Here is a 15,664-nt window from a genome sequence, read left to right on the forward strand (position 1 = left end):
CGCATTCTGGATTAGTTGTAGCTTCCGAGTCACCTTCAAAGCTTTGCTTCTGGTCCACTGCTTCCAGAAATGCTCCCCTTATCCGCAGCCTTCCCTGTCTTCCGTTGCAGCAGATCTTCCTCTGCTTGGCTCCTCTTTCTGTCCTGTCCTGAAGTGGTGCCTCTTCTTGCTACCTGCCAAGTTAACTGCATGCTCCTTCGCCCTTCGCAGAGCTCTTGGTAGCTTCTCTCAGTTGTTGGGTTCAGGGGAGAAAGAGCAGGGAGCAACATAACAGTTGCGGGGCAGGAAAGAGCTGCGGTGTATTGCAGCGTGTGTGTGTTATTGAGCAGACTCTGAACTTAGGTATGTCTGAAGCCGTCCTATAGCATGTTAGGCTGGGGTTGGGGAACTGTTTTTGGCCTGGCAGCCCAGATCTTCGTCTCCCTTCCTCCGTCCCTGCAGGTGGGCCCCCCCCAAACTGGCAAAGTTGAACAGTGGGTAGAGAGGCCAGCCCCTCGCCAATATGTTTCCTGCATGAAACACTGGCAGGGATGAGGTTCTCTGCTTCATTGGTTCATGAGTTGGCGGGGGGCGCCTGAAGTTTTAGTCTGGCCCTGAATAGTTTCGTGGGTCCAGCTGGATGCCCCGGTAGGGATCGAAGCTTCTGCCTTCAAGACCGCACTTGCTCCACCGCTAAGCTGCCGATGACAAATTCAGGTTTCGTCCCTTGCAACAACGGGAAAAAATTGGCCTGTCCAACCATTTTGGGGGCCTGCGATCAGACCGTAGTAGAATTTATTTTATTGCATGAAATTTCTTCAGCGATCCCTCGTAGCCGAGTAAGATTGCCTTCCCTAAACACGGTTTTAACAGTGAGTCCGTAAGTGACTGTGGAGGCCAATTCTGGATCCACACGTCCTTCCGCGGTGGGGACATAGGTTTCCGGGCGGGAGTGGATCACGGTGTGGATTTGCCAAGCGTGCCTTCCTCTTAGCACATTTCTCCCTTGCGTCCTGAGTTCGAGTGTCTTCAAGGCCCATGACGCCTTTGGTAAAGGCTGTTCTCCAACATGAAATTTATACAGCATGAAATTTATACACCCCCATAAAGCTGTTTGCAAAAGATGACAGCTGCCTTTTGTGCGTTTGTGGTTTGTAGAATCGAATCATAGATTTGTAGAGTTGGAAGGCCCCTGTGGATCATGTATCCCAACCCCCTGCAATGCAGGAATATTATCTGCCCCATACGGGAATCGAACCCACAGCCTTGGGGTCATCAGCACCACGCTCTAACCAACTGAGCTACCCTAGTGCTCTCTTTTATGTTTGGTTCCAATTGCGTCCTCTGTGGGAGCTGTGCGCGTGCGAACGAGCGGGACCCAGAATGCAAAACCCTCATAAATTCTCTCTTCCCCCTTCTCTCCCTTTAAAAAATAAAATCTGCAGCTTCAGTGGCTGCTGGACAACTACGAGACGGCCGAAGGAGTCAGCCTGCCCCGCAGCTCTCTCTATAACCATTACCTGCGCCACTGCCAAGAGCACAAGCTGGACCCCGTGAACGCCGCGTCCTTCGGGAAGCTGATCCGCTCCGTCTTCATGGGACTGAGGACCCGCCGGCTTGGCACAAGGTTTGCAGGGCAGGCGGGGTTGCGGCAGAGGGGGCTTAAAAGGCCTCTGCGTACACTGGGACCCGATCTCCCTTCAAAACCCTGAGGACCGGAAACTTAGCTTTATTTCTAGGGACTGCAGCTCAGCGCTGGAGGGCATACTCTCCAAGCCTGTGCAACCCCCATTGTCTCTAGGCAGGGCCGCGAAAGACCCCATGAGAGCTGCAAAAAGGCAGTATTTGCAGTGCCCAGCTAAATGGACCCAATTATCTGACTTGGTGTAAGGCTACTTCTGGCGTACTTCTGGCCAGGCTCGGAAGGATTGCGGATAGCAGCCTGCAGCCTGAATCCCGGGGAGCGCAGGGCTGCGCACCCCGGGCTTCGGGCAACTATCCGCAAGCCTTGCGGTTTGCAGCCTGCAGGTTCCCGTCGGGCTCAGAAGGCTTGCGAATAGCAGCAAGCTCCGGGAGCAAAGGCTCCCGGACCCGTTCTGGGGTCGGGGGAAGCTCAGGCTTCCCCCGCCCCAGCCCCGCGGCTAAAAACGAAGCCAAGACAGCGAGCGGGATCCATCCCTCTCTGTCTTGGCTTCTGCCAAAGCCGTGCGCAGCCCCTCCCGGCTGGAAGCCAAGAGGAAGCCAAGAGGAAGCGGGATAGATCCCGCTGGCTGTCTTGGCTTCTTTGCTCTTTGGGGCTGGGGGGGGGGAAATATTTTTTTTTCTTTATTCCCCCCCCCTAAAAACTAGGTGCGCCCTATGGAGCAACAAATACGGTAGGTTGTTGTTGTTTTGACTTAACCGATCTTCTCCCTCTCAGGGGAAATTCCAAATACCATTACTACGGTATCCGCCTTAAGCCGGACTCCCCGCTCAACCGCTTGCAGGAAGATGCTCAGTATATGGCGATGAGGCAGCAGCCCATCCACCAGAAACAAAGGTATTTGATTTTCCAAAATATAAACATACAACAAAACCATTTCCAAATCTAATTACTGAGATTACTCTGAATCTCCTGACTTCTCCCCATCCCTTCCACGGCCAGGCGGAACAACTCTGTCTTACAGGCCCTGCGGAAAGAAATCAGATCCTTTAAAAAAGGAGAGAAATAATCCAAAGCGATGAGGAGATTTGGAGCGGTGTTGGAGAAATGGAAGTCTCACTTTTACGCTTTCGTCCCTCCCGACTGCAGGTACAGACCTTCGCAGAAGTTGGACGGCCTGGCGGAAGCCGGTTCAAACAGCAGCCTTCACTCCACGCCCGAGCAATCCGTTGCTGCGCAGAGCCAGCACCACCAGCAGTTCATTGGTGAGGAGCTATCTAATGCCAAGGTTGCAGGTTCGATCCCTGTATGGGGCGGCTGCGTATTTGTGCATTGTGGGGGGGGGGTCAGACTGGATGATCCTTGGGGTTCCCTTCCAACTCCGTAATTCTGTGATTAGGGCATCAGTAATGGTGTGTGTGTGTCTGTATAAATAAATATATGTGCGTATGTAAAGGTAAAGGGACCCCTGACCATTAGTTCCAGTCGTGGCCGACTCTGGGGTTGCAGCGCTCATCTCGCTTTATTGGCCGAGGGAGCGTACAGCTTCCGGGTCATGTGGCCAGCAGGACTAAGCTGCTTCTGGCAAACCAGAGCAGCGCACGGAAACGCCGTTGACCTTCCTGCCGGAGTGGTACCTATTTATCTACTTGCACTTTGACGTGCTTTCGAACTGCTAGGTTGGCAGGAGCAGGGACCGAGCAACGGGAGCTCACCCCGTCACGGGGATTCGAACCGCCAACCTTCTGATCGGCAAGTCCTAGGCTCTGTGGTTTAACCCACAGAGCCACCCGCATCCCTAATGTGCGTATATACAGTGTCGGATTTACGTATAAGCTAAACAAGCTATAGCTTAGGGCCCCACTCTCTTGGGGGCCCCCAGAAAATTTAAAGGATGTATATTTACAAAATAGAAGATAAAAAACAAATAAAATAAAACCTACATACAGCAACAGTGTTCTGTGTTGTCTAGGTTCCTATGATGTAAGTCATGGGCCCCGCCTGCTATCCTGCTCCCTAAAATATCGCTGGTTTGCTCCTTTCTATATATAGGGTGCCTACAGTATAGATAGAGGCACCTCTCATCTCAGTTGCTTTCAAACCTTAGGGTAAAAAAAACAAATGTTAATATGAGAAGTCCGGAGGGTGGCAACACGAGAACGGGGCCTTCTCTGCAGTGGCTCCCCATCTGTGGAACGCTCTCCCCAGGGAAGTTCGCCTGGCGCCTTCGTTATACACCTTTAGGCACCAGGCAAAAAGGTTCCTTTTTAACCAGGCCTTTAGTTGATTTGATTGACATCCTATGCCCTTTTAAAATGTGGGGTTTGGGGGGAGGGGTTATTATTGGGTTGTTGTCTTTATTTTGATTATATATTTTGTGGCTTTATATTTTGATTTTGTTCTGCGAACCGCCCTGAGACCTTTGGGTATAGGGCGGAATATACCGTATTTTTTGCTCTATAAGACTCACTTTTCCCCTCCTAAAAAGTAAGGGGAAATGTGTGTGCGTCTCATGGAGCGAATGCAGGCTGCGCAGCTATCCCAGAAGCCAGAACAGCAAGAGGGGTCGCTTCTTTCACTGCACAGCCATCCCTCTTGCTGTTCTGGCTTCTGAGATTCAGAATACTTTTTTTCTTGTTTTCCTCCTCCAAAAACTAGGTGTGTCTTGTGGTCTGGTGCGTCTTATAGAGCGAAAAATATGGTATATGTGCATGTATACAGTGCCAGATTTACGTATAAGCTAAACAAGCTATAGCTTAGGATGTACATTTCCAAAATAGAAGATAAAAAACAAATAAAATAAAACCTACTTACAGCAACAGTGTTTTGTGTTGTGTAGGTTCCTGTGATGTAAGTCATGGGCCCGGCCTGCTAGCCTGCTCCCTAAAACAGGCATAGGCAAACTCGGCCCTCCAGATGTTTTGGGACTACAACTCCCATCATCCCTAGCTAACAGGACCAGTGGTCAGGGATGGTGGGAGTTGTAGTCCCAAAACATCTTGAGGGCCGAATTTGCCTGTGCCTGGATTATAATTCCTCCCCCCCCCCACATTCCTTTTTAAAGTTTTGGTCTTTCTGATTTCTGATTTTCTCCCTGCCCTGCAGACGTCACCCACATCCTCCCTGCTTTCCCAGCCCTCGATCTGGAAAACGTGCTCCTGCAGGAGGGAATCGACGCAAGCGACGTCAAGACTCTTCAGGTCCTCTACAGGCGGCATTGCGAGGTGATTTTAAAGCAGGTTTATCGATCTCCAGTGAATGACACTTAGAGAGAGAAAAGGATGCAAAAACGAAAATCGTAGCTCGCTGCCCACCCCAAGACGGAGCAATCTGGTTAAGTTTGCCAAAGGCGGTTGCCATTCTTCAGGGTTCTTAGTAAAGTGTTTTATAAAAGGGTGCCGTATTTCATCTACATACCGTATTTTTCTGTGTATAAGACGCTCCCATGTATAAGATGCCCCCTGTTTTTGGGGACTCCAAATTAAGAAAACACCCCTCGGTACTATAAGACGAGCCCCAATTTTAAACCTCATTTTTTGGTTAAAAAAACCTACCCTCATACACGGAAAGATACGGTAATTTGTATTATTCAATGCAGGTTTCATTTTACTTTTAATTTGTATACCGCCTTTCTGTACAGTCGTACCTTGGTTCTCCGGAAATCTGTTCGACTTCTGGAAATGTTCCGAAACCGAGGTGTGGCTTCCAATTGGCTGCAGGAACCTCCTGCACTCAATCGGGAGCTGTGGAAGTTGCGTCGGACGTTCGGCTGCCAAAAACCATACGCAAACCAGAACACTCGCTTCTGGGTTTGCGGTGTTTGGGAGCCAAAACGTCCCGAGTACCAAGGCGTTTAAGATCCAAGGTATGACTGCACAGTGGTACCTCGGGTTACAGACGCTTCAGTTTACAGATTCCGCTAACCCAGAAATAGTAACTCAGGTTAAGAACTTTGCTTCAGGATGAGAACAGAAATCGCACGGCGGCAGTGGGAGGCCCCATTAGCTAAAGTGGTGCTTCAGGTTAAGAACAGTTTCAGGTTAAGAACGGACTTCTGGAACGAATAAAGTATTTAACCCGAGGTACCACTGTATATTTCTTCCAATCTTCTGTAAATCTCTGGTCCCGCAGGTTTCGAATCCTTCCTGTCGTTTTATCTAATTCTGCGTAGTCCATTAATTTTTGTTTGCCATTCTTCTTTCGTCGGAATCTCTTCTTCCATTTCTGGGATTTCCCGCGCTACATTTCCGTCTCTCTCCCCAGGCAAACGTGGATGTTGTGATGAGCTTGCAGTTCCCTTACATCGAGAAGCTATGGCAGTCTTTCTGGAACTCGGAGTCCCACTCGAGCGAATCGGCCTCTGCCGCCGTCCCTTCCAGGTAAAACACCGCTCTGTGGAACCTGCCCACCCCACAACAACAACAGCAAAAATAATTTCGTTGAAAATTCTACACATTAAAGAAGAGTAGATTCCCTACTTCATCTCACAGTCAAAAACTGACGGCCATTTCTAGGGATGTCTCCTGAGCAAACGAAAATCCAACACTGTATCTGTAAGAATTTGATAGATAAGCAGTTTATCATCTCCCCACCCCCTCAATAAATAATGAAACTGAAGCTTCCTGGCTGAAATTTGCAAAATGCTTGTATTTTGCATTACGTGTTGTGGCAGCCATGATCTCAGCTGGCCATGGGAATTCACCCTTGGCCTTAAAAGTGTATTGGTGGAAAGAGTGAATCGTTACATTGCCACTTTGTGCAATACGGTTATAACTTCTTCTTTTTTTACCACCTCATGTTCCTGCAGCTTAGTTAGACGAACTTTGGCCTGAAAACAAAGGAATGAACTGTTGCTTCCAAATCTTTTTTGGGGGGAAAGGTCACCCCGAAATCAATGAATCTATTTTTGTATATGTAACTGCATAATGCATTATGTAATTATGCATGATAATCATAATTGTGTACAGGAAAAACAGAGCTTGCAGATTTTCTAAGACACGTACGACACTTTGTACAGATCATATTTAATTTGCTAATTAAATTTTCAGTTTTACAATTTAAAATACTCACTTAAACATCTTTAAGATATCAGTGACTTCCCCTCTTCTCTTCCCGTGGTTCGTTTTCCATATCATAAATCCCTGCGTATTTTAGAAAATCTAAACCATTCAGTATTCCATTAGTGCACCCATCAAAACTTATTTGCACTGTTGAATTTATCTTAACGCTGCCAATGTTTTCACATAGTACATCACTTTTTATGGCTTAGAATAAATCAAGGTTGCGTATGGTTTCAATATTTCAATATTTCTGACCAGTTCTTAAAGTCATTTCCATCGAGTTACATATACAGTTACATATACAGTTATACCTTGGTTTGCAAACAGTCTGGTTTGCATACGGTTTGGATTACAAACACGTCAAGCCCGGAATGCAACCTTTTTTTGATTACAACCCTATTTTTCCCTTTTTTTTTTTTTGGATTATGAACAAATTTGTTTTGAAGGCCCCATTGGAGAAAGCGCGCCTTGGGTTACAACCTGTTTTGGTTTACAAACGGACCTCCGGAACGGATTATGGTTGTAAACCAAGGTACCGCTGTACAGTGATTCCAACTTTTCATTTTGGGGTGACCTTTTTTCACAACGGAGAAGAATTAGTCCCTTTTTCATTCTTTCTAAGCAGGAGTTCATCCCTTTATGATACAGGAAATTGGATTTTTTTTGGGGGGGGAGTCAAAATGTTTCAGTCCTAATGTGCAAACTGTGTTTTGCAAGGATATCATTGCGGGTGCGGCTTCTCGCTGTGAATCCGCTTCCTTCCTCGCTCCAGCACTAGCTCAAAAAGCTGCCTGGCATCCCTAGCTTGTTCTTCTCTGTTGTCCCCCTTCCTGCCTTCATGGGACGTGGGTGGTGCTGTGGTCTAAACCACTGAGTCTCTTGGGCTTGCCGATTGAAAGGCCGGCAGTTCGAATCCCCGTGACGGTGTGAGCTCCTGTTGCTCTGTCCCAGCTCCTGCCAGCCTAGCAGTTCGAAAGCACACCAGCGCAAGTAGATAAATAGGTACCACTGCGGCGGGAAGGTAAATGGCGTTTCTGTGTGCTCTGGCTTCCGTCACGGTGTCCCGTTGCGCCAGAAGCGGTCTATCCCTGCTGGCCACATTACCCAGAAACCTGTCTGCGGACAAACGTCTGCTCCCCCGACCTGAAAGCGAGATGAGCGCCGCAACCCCATAGTCACCTTTGACTGGACTTAACCACCCAGGGGTCCTTTACCTGCCTTCCTCCACCCTGAGTGCCCCTTCTGTTTCAAATTTCGGTAGCCGAGGGGCTGCTGACCCTCACCCTTGTCCCTCCCCACAGCGAAGAGCCCTGCGACGCCCTCGTCCCGAGGCACAAGCTGATCGCCATGTGCAAATACGTCCCCATCATGAAATGGATGCGAGGCTGCGACCACATCTTGTACCAGACGCTTGTGGAGATCCTCATCCCAGATGTTCTCCGGCCTGTTCCCAGTGAGTACAGAGTGGGGAGGAGGCTGCTAAATCCATCTCTCTCTGTCTCCCTCCCTCTCCCTTTCTCTCAAGGCGCCTTGCTCTCTTGCTCTTTTCATCCGCTTAAAGTGCCTAAATTATTTTCACCCTGTGCAAGGGACATTTCCGGCTCCTTAAGGAGGCGAGCATCAACCTTCCATAATTATTATTAATAGTATTATTATTATTATTAGCTTCTTCAGATACCATGCACATGAAAAATCATACCAATAACAAACTTAGTTGGTCTCTAAGGTGCTACTAAGGGACGCAGGTGGCGCTGTGAGTTAAACCACAGAGCCTAGGGCTTGCCGATCAGAAGTCCCGCAGGGCCCTAGTCTCTTGTGACAGAGCGTTCCACCAGATCGGAGCCACAGCCGAAAAAGCCCTGGCTCTAGTTGAGGCCAGCCTAACCTCTCTGTGGCCTGGGACCTTCAAGATGTTTGTATTTGAAGACCGTAAGTTCCTCTGTGGGACATGCCAGGAGAGGCGGTCACGTAGGTATAAATAAATAAATAAATAAATAAATAAATACTACACGTTTGGGACGTTGATGCTGCAGCGATAGCGGTGGCAGAGGGGCCGCCGCCGCCCTGACCTCAACCGCCATGTTTCCCCTTCCTCCGAGGCTTCTATCTCCTTTCTCCATGAGCCTGGGCAATGAATTTACTGCATTTTAGTATCTACTTGATTGCATTTTCATATTCTTCGGCTGAATTAAAGTTCACCGCCCCCCCCCCCCCCCGCTGCATTATTCAGAAGGATTCTATATCTCTTATTCTTCTCTTGTGACTTCACTGGCAGCACCCTGGCCTCGTTTCCTCACTTGCTAATCATCGATCTTCTGCAGATTTTGCTTACTTGGGCGAAACTTTAGAAATTAAAGAGGGAGGGGGGATGTGGGGTGCTGTGACGGTTTTGCCAGCCTGATGAGGCTGTTCTGTCTAGATCTCGCTTTGTCCCCGCAGGCACGTTGACCCAGGCCATCCGCAACTTCGCCAAAAGTTTGGAAGGCTGGCTAATAAACGCCATGAGCGACTTCCCCCAGCAGATCGTCCAGACAAAGGTAAGCAGCGGGTACAGCAATTTACATCCCTTTCCTTCCTGCTCTACTTATCTCCCGCTTGGACTACTGCCATGCGCTCTACGTGGGGCTACCTTTGAAGGTGACCTGGAAACTACAACTAATCCAGAATGCGGCAGCTAGACTGGTGACTGGGAGCGGCCGCCGAGACCACATAACACCAGTCTTGAAATACCTACATTGGCTCCCAGTACGTTTCCAAGCACAATTCAAAGTGTTGGTGCTGACCTTGAAAGCCCTAAACAGCCTCGGCCCAGTATACCTGAAGGAGCGTCTCCACCCCCATCGTTCAGCCCGGACACTGAGGTCCAGTGCCGAGGGCCTTCTGGCGGTTCCCTCTTTGAGAGAAGCAAAGCTACAGGGAACCAGGCAGAGGGCCTTCTTGGTGGTGGCACCCACTCTGTGGAACGTCCTCCCATCAGATGTTAAGGAAATAAACAACTATCTCACTTAGAAGACATCTGAAGGCAGCCCTGTTCAGGGAAGTTTTTAATGTGTGACATTTTAGTGTATTTTTGGTCTCTGTGGAAGCCGCCCAGAGTGGCTGGGGAAACCCAGCCAGATGGGCGGGGTACAAATAATAAATTATTATTTTTATTATTATTACAGTCTGAACAGCTTTGGGGCAGCTGTGTTTGGAACCGGTACCTGGGTTCTCAGAGCCTAGTCTCAGTTATCTAAACTCCTGGCAATTGCCAGGGGTTTTTGAAAGCGGATTTTCCGGCAGCACAAATTTCCTTTCTTAAGAAAAACTTTTTTTCAAAGTTTCAAAAAGAGAAAACAGTTTACCTTCCCGCCACAGCGGTACCTATTTATCTACTTGCACTGGTGTGCTTTTGAACTGCTAGGTTAGCAGGAGCTGGTACAGAGCAACGGGAGCTCACCCCGTCGTGGGGATTCGAACCGCCGACCTTCTGATCAGCAAGCCCAAGAGGCTCTGTGGTTTAGACCACAGCACCACCCGTGTGTGTCCCCCAATATTTTTATATTTAAGGTAAAGGTAAAGGGACCCCTGACCATTAGGTCCAGTCGTGGCCGACTCTGGGGTTGCGGCGCTCATCTTGCTTTATTGGCCGAGGGAGCCGGCGTACAGCTTCCAGGTCATGTGGCCACCATGACTAAGCCGCTTTTGGCGAACCAGAGCAGCGCACAGAAAAGCCATTTACCTTCCCGCTGGAGGGGTACCTATTTATCTACTTGCACTTTGACGTGCTTTCGAACTGCTAGGTGGACAGGAGCAGGGACTGAGCAATGGGAGCTCACCCCGTCGCGGGGATTCGAACCGCTGACCTTCTGATTGGCAAGCCCAAGAGGCTCAGTGGTTTAGACCACAGTGCCACCCGTGCCACCCGTGCCCCCCCCAATATTTTTATATTTACCTTTGTATAAACTTAACAAATAAATGAAGCACAACTCCACATCTCTTGCATTTCATCCGCTCTCTGCTTCACATCCTCCGAGTTTAACCTCACTTTTTGTTTCTGTCTCTCTCTCTCCTCCCCAATCCCTGTCGCCACCTCCCGAACACACCAGGTGGGTGTGGTGAGCGCTTTTGCACAGACTCTCCGCAGGTACACCTCCCTCAACCACCTGGCTCAGGCGGCTCGCGCCGTCCTCCAGAACACCTCGCAGATCAACCAGATGCTCAGCGACCTCAACCGGGTGGATTTTGCTAACGTCCAGGTGAGCCGGAGCAGCACAGCATCATAGAACCGTAGTGCTGGAAGGGACCCCAAGGGTAATCCGGTCCAATGCACTCCTGGATCCTTTGCTGTCGCTCGAGGCTCAGGTGGTCTCAGTGGCACAGAGTGCCTTCCATCAGCTTGGGCTGCTGTCCCAGCTATGCCCCTATCTGGACAGGGATAGCCTAACTACTCGTCTATGCTCTGGTAACCTCAAGGTTAGATTACTGCAATACGTTATACGTAGGGCTGCCTCTGAAGACTGTTCAGAAACTTTAGCCGGTGCAGAATTCAGCGGTCAGAATCCAGGCAAGACGGTTTAAGCATATTACACTGACCCTGGCCCAACTGCACTGGCTACCAATGAGTTTCCGGGCCCAATTCAAAGTGCTGGTTTTGACCTATAAAGCCTTAAATGTCTCAGGACCACAATACCTGAAGGACCGCCTCTTTCCATATGAACCAACCCAGACCCTGAGATCATCTTCCGAGGTCCTCCTTCCTGTGCCTCCTCCTCGAGAGACCCGGAGGGTGGCAACATGAGAACAGGGCCTTTTCTGCAGTGGCTCCCCGTCTGTGGAATGCTCTCCCCAGGGAAGTTCACCTGGCATCGCAGCATCATAGAACCGTAGTGCTGGAAGGGACCCCAAGGGTAATCCGGGCCAACCTCCTGGATCCTTTGCTGTCGCTCGAGGTCTCATTGGCACAGAGTGCCTTCCATCAGCTTGGGCTGGTGGCCCACCTACGCCCCTATCTGGACAGGGATAGCCTAACTACTGTCGTCTTACGCTTAAGAACCTCCAAGGAAGGAGAGTCATAGAATCATAGAGTTGGAAGAGACCACAAGGGCCATCGAGTCCAACCCCCTGCCAAGCAGGAAACACCATCAGAGCACTCCTGACATATGGTTGTCAAGCCTCTGCTTAAAGACCTCCAAAGAAGGAGACTCCACCACACTCCTTGGCAGCAAATTCCACTGTCGAACAGCTCTTACTGTCAGGAAGTTCTTCCTAATGTTTAGGTGGAATCTTCTTTCTTGTAGTTTGGATCCATTGCTCCGTGTCCGCTTCTCTGGAGCAGCAGAAAACAACCTTTCTCCCTCCTCTATGTGACATCCTTTTATATATTTGAACATGGCTATCATATCACCCCTTAACCTCCTCTTCTCCAGGCTAAACATGCCCAGCTCCCTTAGCCGTTCCTCATAAGTCCACCACCTTCCGAGGGAAACCGTTCCACTATGGAACTGCTCTTAATGTCAGAAAGTTCTTCCTGATGTTGAGTCAGAAGCCCTTGCTTCAAGTCCTTGGGTGATACCAAGCTTGCTCATTCTTCCATGAAGGTCCCATATCAAATTGGGTGGGGTGGCCGCACATTGAGATTCTTGCATTGTGCGGGGTTGGGCTGGATGACCCTCAGGGTCTCTTCCAACTCAACAGTTCCACAATTCTGTGCAGCAAAGCGAGGAAGTGCAGAGCTTTTCTTCTGTGTCCTCTGCTGCCTCTGCTCTGCCCAATGAGCCTCAGTGTCCCGGAATGCCTTCCATCAGCTTCGGCTGGTGGCCCAGGTACGCCCCTATCTGGACAGGGATAGCCTAACTACTGTTGTCTATGCTCTGGTAACCTCAAGGTTAGATTACTGCAATGCGTTATACTTAGGGCTGCCTCTGAAGACGGTTCGGAAACTTCAGCTGGTGCAGAATTCAGCGGCCAGGTTGCAAGACCATCTTACACCGATCCTGGTACGACTGCACTGGCTACCAGTTAGTTTCCGGGCCCGATTCAAAGTGCTGGTTCTGACCTATAAAGCCTTAAATGACTCAGGACCTCAATACCTCAAGGAGCGCCTCTTTCCTTTTTAACCATGCCTTTGATTGGTCTGATTGGCATCCTATGCCCTTTTAAAATTTGGTTTGTTTGTGGGGAGGGGGCTATTGGGTTGTTTTCATTTTTATTATGTATTTTGTGGTTTTATATCTTGGTTTTAGTCTGTGAACCGCCCTGAGACTCCTGGGTATAGGGCAGTATATAAATTCAATAAAGCATCATCATCTCAGCTAAAAAAGGCATCCGTGACGGGTGGCCCTCCAACCTTGCCCAAGGCGACTACTGCTGTGCCCGGAAGTCTTCCGGGACTTCCTGATGAGCATTTACGGTTCCCAACCCAAATCCTGCGGAAAGCCATCTTATTCAGATTTTAATTTTTACCCTGACTTGTTTTTAAGAGGAGATTTAAGTATTGTTTGATTTTTAAATCAATGTTGATATTTGATGTTCGCCGCCCTGAGCCCGGTCTCGGCTGGGGAGGGCAGGATACACGTAAAAGTTTATTATTTATTACAGTGGTACCTCTGGACACGAACGGGATCCATTCCGGAGACCCGTTTGCATCCTGAAGCAAACGCAACCTGTGTCTGCGTGGGTTGCAATTCGCCGCTTCTGCGCATGCGCGTGACGTCATTTTGACCGTCTGCGAATGCGCGAGCTGTGAAGCCCGGAAGTAACGCGTTCCATTACTTCCGGGTCGCTGCGGAGCGCAACCCGAAAACGCTCAACCTGAAGCAACTTCAACCCGAGGTATGACTGTATATGTACACCTTCCTTCCTTCCTTCCTTCCTTCCTTCCTTCCTTCCTTCCTTCCTTCCTTCCTTCCTTCCTTTCTCTCTCTCTCTCTCTCTCTCTCTCTCTCCGTCTCCCTCTCTCCTTCTCTTTCCCCGGTCCAGGAGCAAGCCTCGTGGGTGTGCCAGTGCGAGGAGGGCCTGGTGCAGAAACTGGAGCAGGATTTCAAGCTGACCCTCCAGCAGCAGAGCTCTTTGGACCAGTGGGCCAGCTGGCTGGACAACGTGGTGACCCAGGTCCTGAAGCATCACGAAGGAGGGCCCGGCTTCCCAAAGGCAGCCCGGCAGTTCTTGCTGAAGTGGTCCTTCTACAGGTCAGGCCCTGTTGCCACCCGGGGTCAAAACCCCGGCTGCTTTCCTTCCGACCCCCTGTGTGCTGCAGCAAGTTAACTCTGCATCGCATTGATAGCGGGTTTTGTGTCTGTGTGTTGTCCCTCAACAGCTCCATGGTGATCCGAGACCTCACCCTGCGCAGCGCCGCCAGCTTCGGCTCCTTTCACCTGATCCGCCTGCTGTACGACGAGTACATGTTCTACCTGGTGGAGCATCGCGTGGCTCAAGCGACGGGGGAGACGCCCATCGCCGTGATGGGAGAGGTGAGGGTGGCTTGAGCCTCCTCCGAGAGGAGCTGAAGACTAGGAAGCTGCCCTGGGTGCACCCACAGGGCTGCGCAAACCCAGAGGGTCGTTGCAATAGGCTTGAACTGCCTTGCCCCGGTGAGCAACCTGCCCGCTGAATCCTGCACCAGCTGAAGTTTCTGGGAGCCAGTGTGGTGTAGTGGTTAAGAGCAGTGGACTGGTAATCTGGTGAAGCGGGTTCGCTTCCCCGCTCCTCCACATGCAGCTGCTGGGTGACCTTGGGCTAGTCACACTTCTCTGAAGTCTCCCAGCCTCACTCACCTCACAGAGTGTTTGTTGTGGGGGAGGAAGGGAAAGGAGATTGTTAGCCGCTTTGAGACTCCTTAGGGTAGTGTTAAAGCGGGATATCAAATCCAAACTCTTCTAAACCATCTGAGAAAAAAATGAGTTTGCTATGAGTTATATGGGTTCAGCTTAGGAGCGGGTGGCGCTGTGGTCTAAACCACTGAGCCTCTTGGGCTTGCCAATCGGAAGGTTGGCGGTTCGAATCCCTGCGAAGGGGTGAGCTCCCGTTGCTCGGTCCCTGCTCCTGCCAACCTAGCAGTTTGAAAGCACGCCAGTGCAAGTAGATAAATAGGTACCGCTGCAGCAGGAAGTTAAATGGCGTTTCCGTGCGCTCTGGTTTCCGTCACGGTGTCCCATTGCCCCAGAAGCAGTTTAGTCCTGCTGGCCACATGACCCAGAAAGCTGTCTGCGGACAAACACCAGCTCCCTCAGCCTGAAAGCTAGATGAGCGCCACAACCCCATAGTCGCCTTTGACTGGACTTAACCGTCCGGGGTCCTTTACCTATTTACCTTTACCGACAACAGATCGAAATAAATGCTGTTCATTTTGTGTAATAAAATTGGCTTATTAGAATTGTCGGTTGGTAAAAAAAACAAACATATCGGGAGATAACTTGCGAGGGAGCCCCCCGTGATTTTGACCGCCAAAGGGTTTAATCTGGCACTGGTCTCAGAGATCAAGCTGCTTGGCCTCAGGCAGTCCTGAAAGTACACCGGACCCGAATCGCTCAGGGCGTTTGTGCATCAGAACAAAAGCTTTGACCCATGAGCAGCTTTGGACGCTCCACAGTTCTGGGTCGGGGGGGGGTTAACAAGGGAGCAGTGGGGAATTGATGAGCAAGGTGGGGGGGCGGGCGTTCTCCAGATTTGCTCACAACCAAATGCCCCCTGCCCTTTTTCTCTTGCAGTTCAGCGACCTGGCCTCCATGTCTCCAGCCTTGCTTGATAAAGGTATTTCTTGCCTCAGATCTCCTCTTCTCTTTGCTCCTTCCAGTCATGGGCCAGGTAGGGAGGGGGTTGGGGCTGAGTTGATTAAATATTTGCGGGTGGCGCTGTGGGTTAAAGCACAGAGCCTAGGACTTGCCGATCTGAAGGTCCGCGGTTCGAATCCCCGCAACAGGGTGAGCTCCCGTTGCTCGGACCCTGCTCCTGCCAACCTAGCAGTTCGAAAGCATGTCAAAGTGCAAGTAGATCAATAGGTACC

General features: G+C 50.1%; 1 protein-coding gene across 3 annotated transcripts in view; it reads left to right on the forward strand.

Moving 5' to 3' along the window:
- RFX2 (regulatory factor X2) overlaps window positions 1-15,664 on the forward strand; it is a 55,148-nt gene that overhangs the window by 38,066 nt on the left and 1,418 nt on the right. For all 3 annotated transcript variants that reach the window (XM_083594507.1, XM_083594506.1, XM_083594508.1), the window contains 11 exons: window positions 1,425-1,606; window positions 2,399-2,518; window positions 2,771-2,886; window positions 4,727-4,845; window positions 5,885-6,000; window positions 7,983-8,134; window positions 9,121-9,218; window positions 10,770-10,919; window positions 13,642-13,850; window positions 13,979-14,132; window positions 15,369-15,411. In XM_083594507.1, the coding sequence (XP_083450633.1) occupies window positions 1,425-1,606; window positions 2,399-2,518; window positions 2,771-2,886; window positions 4,727-4,845; window positions 5,885-6,000; window positions 7,983-8,134; window positions 9,121-9,218; window positions 10,770-10,919; window positions 13,642-13,850; window positions 13,979-14,132; window positions 15,369-15,411 (1,459 nt within the window). The remainder of the gene's footprint in view (window positions 1-1,424; window positions 1,607-2,398; window positions 2,519-2,770; window positions 2,887-4,726; window positions 4,846-5,884; window positions 6,001-7,982; window positions 8,135-9,120; window positions 9,219-10,769; window positions 10,920-13,641; window positions 13,851-13,978; window positions 14,133-15,368; window positions 15,412-15,664) is intronic.

Source organism: Podarcis filfolensis (genome assembly GCF_964270895.1).
Source record: "Podarcis filfolensis genome assembly, chromosome: 18".
Taxonomy (NCBI): domain Eukaryota; kingdom Metazoa; phylum Chordata; class Lepidosauria; order Squamata; family Lacertidae; genus Podarcis; species Podarcis filfolensis.